At 37.8% G+C, this 3,646-nt stretch overlaps 1 protein-coding gene across 1 annotated transcript in view; it reads left to right on the forward strand.

The window, feature by feature from the left end:
- Positions 1–277: 277 nt before the first annotated feature.
- Positions 278–3,646, forward strand: part of LOC144451745 (solute carrier family 2, facilitated glucose transporter member 1-like) — a 16,680-nt gene continuing 13,311 nt past the window's right edge. The window contains exon 1 of the mRNA XM_078142649.1: positions 278–373. Coding sequence (XP_077998775.1) covers positions 278–373 — 96 coding nt within the window. The remainder of the gene's footprint in view (positions 374–3,646) is intronic.

Below are 3,646 nucleotides of genomic sequence, written 5' to 3' on the forward strand. Positions count from 1 at the left end.
CTAAATTTTCTTTTGACCTGAATTTTTTATCGCTGTACGAATCTCGACGTTCTGTTTTTAGTTTTCCGAAATAAACCGAGTTTATTTTTCACTCCAAACGATTTTCTTGTGAAGGTCATTTTATTCGACCCTTTTTTGCCTTTTGATTTGGGTCACGTTAATGTTTGATGCAGTTTTGCTTGGTAACTCAAACGCGATTCGTCAATTGAGTCACCTCGCTACACGTACATCAAAAGACAACATAGTATCGTCTGCCAAATCTGACATAAAACCCAAAATGGCTAGTTACGATAAAGACGACATTGACAACGAGAATCCCAGGTATTTCGGTAACCAAAGTGATGAACGAAATGAAGTTGATCCAGAAAAGAAAGTAAGTGTCTATGTTGTAAGGATTCACTCAAGTTTAGAGAGAACAGTTAAAGTTGTCAGCGATGCTACCGAGTTGTTGGCCGAGTGACAAGTGTCAGTTAGTGACAATAAGACCTTGAAAATAATGCTTCACTAAACTGAAGTAAACCAGTCAATTTTGAATTACGTAATTCGGCAGCTCAGTTCTGGATGGCTGCAAGAAATCACCAGCCTAGTTTTTAATATATTTTGTTAAATGTTGTTTGAATAAGATCACTAAGCCAGGCATTAAATACTTCTCTCTGTGGAGTGTGTGCGTGAGCTATGTATGGACTTCGGTAGTTTATTGTACGTGTACGTGAAAAATACCCATCCATGTTGAATCCTGGATTCTACAGTAGGTGTATAACTGGGGATGGTAAACTTCATCTCCAAACAACTAAAATCAGCCGTTTTTTTTAAATCGCATTTTGTCTCGTTGGCTCTTTCTGCTCTGAACAGATGCCACTGTCATTCGTGCAGTGCAATAGTGTGTTTTACTAAGGCACTGTAGTTTCGTTTTATTCTGCGTTCTTTTATTTGAGGGAGCTTTATTTGTAATTCTTCCCAGTTCGATGAATGTAATGGTCATGATTATTGCGATTCTGACCGTCAAGGAAGTGTTCATGGTTTTGAATTATTTGTACGATAGCCATGACCGTTATTATACAACCACTGACATGTAAACAGTAACAAGAGGTACTTGTTACAAACAGGGAAAGTAAACAAATGAATTTGATAATAACACCTGGTACAGTATGGTGGAAGTACAGAGACAAGTGTTAGATACCATCATTTGATAAGGACTTACTTGTTAACATATTAGCTCTCGTTGAATACTGAATGTCAATTTACCCTGGCATTTCATGTCCACATAAAGAGGCCATGCAACTGTTCTTATCAAACCATGAAATGTAATTCAAGTCTCTGTACTTCTAATATGCTGTCTCAAATGTTATTTAATCCAATTTATTATTTGTTTGCTCGCTGTTTCTGTTTGTAACAAGGGCCACTTGTTAATGCTTACCTGTCACTGGTTGTATTTGCATTGTTCAGTGTAAAATCCAGTAGTTATCTGAGTGGTCATCATGCTACTATGCATATCTGAATCTCCACGATGAGATGTTAATCTTCAAACTTCACTCTTGGGATGAGTATTTTATGTCTCATATAATTCAATAATCAGATAAATGATTGACAGAGTTGGCGTCAAATTCACGTCTAACGTCATTATTACAAAATATAGGCATGACCTATACGTTTTACGTAAAGAGAAACACATTTCAACTCCAGACTAAAGAGATAGCAGAGACACCAGAGAGAGAGAGAGAGAGAGAGAGAGAGAGAGAGAGAGAGAGAGAGAGAGAGAGAGAGAGAGAGAGAGAGAGAGAGAGAGAGAGAGAGAGAGAGAGAGAGAGAGAGAGAGAGAGAGAGGGGGAGGGAGAGAGAGACAGAGAGAGAGACAGAGAGAGAGAGACAGAGAGAGAGGGAGACAGAGACAGAGACAGACAGACAGACAGACAGACAGACAGACAGACAGACAGACAGACAGATAGATAGATAGATAGATAGATAGATAGATAGATAGATAGATAGATAGATAGATAGATAGATAGATAGATAGATAGATAGATAGAGATTGATGATTTAAATGGCTTCAACTGTTTACTTTCCAACTGATAGGCAATGTGTTTACTTGTTTACATGTACTCCCCAACATCACTATAATTGTTTATTTTGCATTTGAAGTTGTGTAAATTTTGTGTAAATGTCATGTCCCATGAGTGAAACTTCAAAGTAACCCCCGTCAGTGTTGTAATATACATTCAGAACAGTAAAAAATCACATGGCAACCAATATCTCCAAAACTTAGTATATATAAACATAGCCAATTCGAACATCTGTTTCTAGGGCTATATTTGAATGGACGGGTGATACCTTACTTCATAAGCTTGTAAATATAGCGTAGCAATCAATTACAGAACGAAGCCAGACAAATTTCCCAGCCACAAAACAAATACGTCCAAAGGCTCAATTCGAATTTAACATTTAGATATGAAAAACAGTTCTCTGGTAGAACTATAGAAACGAGGGTTTCCAACCCAAATAATTTCCCTATGTAATACTTAGAACACTACTGGTAAGTTAAAACTAATGTGAGAACCTGGGATTGATTCCTTGGCCTTTAACGAGCACAGAAGAACTGAAACAATAGTTGATTGTGGGTGTGAATAATACGTACCGATAAGGTACGAATTTGAATGGTGATACAGGTGGGCAAGACGTGGGTGTGTCCCAATGATATCTAGACTATGTGCTCTGCATTCCGAGCTATCAACACACAATTAACAAACAACAATGATAAATTGCTAACATACAGTGATCCTCAACTCAATGTTTACCAGCCTGCTTTAAAATGAATCAAACCGGAAGAATTATAGGTTTTTAATCAAATACAGCTTGTTTCATGTTAGCGTTCACTGGTTCTTTGCAGAATAAGTGAATAGAACTCGGGATTGATGTTATCATTGATTGGCATAGTTCATCCTAGGTAAACTTGTACGGACTATTGACTATATAAAACAAATATATCGCTTTGGAGAAGTATTTTAAAACGTATGAACTTGTGAAAATTCTTCATAGAATACACCACTATTTGTTCTCGTTTGGTGTTTCTTATATGAATAGGCCGCGTTCGCATAAGAGAGCGCTATTTAACACTTTCGTTTTAGTGGAGGGGGAGGGGGAGAGAGAGAAGTCAAATGTGCCGAGTTCGATGGAGTATTAACTGCACCAGCAGGTGATGTGTCCGGGAGAAAAAGAACATTATTTTGTTGTACAGTTTTTACTTTTAGTGGGGAATCAGGAGGAAAACAAGAACTTAAGATAGCGATGGCTTTCCTACAAAGGACACACAGACGGAAATGAGCAGCGCCCTCCATACATATCTATGTTGGCTCAATGATGTATGCTGATGTGTATGTTCAGACATAAATCTCCATATTTTGTAAGACACTGTACATGCCTGGCACCTACAGCTCGCTAAACTTACAATAATTATCCCAGATGAGAGGAATACATTCAAGGTACATATTCCAACGAAACTAAAAAAATGAACTTTGGAAAATTGATCGATTTGCAGTCGTCCTTCGTTATCGCCTGACCTCCTCAACATTAATCCATGCAAACGTGCAACATTGCCACACATACAATAATACAGACGACAACTGTGCAAACAATTTACCTCGAGTAGAGA

Source organism: Glandiceps talaboti, chromosome 21 (genome assembly GCF_964340395.1).
Source record: "Glandiceps talaboti chromosome 21, keGlaTala1.1, whole genome shotgun sequence".
NCBI classification, from domain to species: domain Eukaryota; kingdom Metazoa; phylum Hemichordata; class Enteropneusta; family Spengelidae; genus Glandiceps; species Glandiceps talaboti.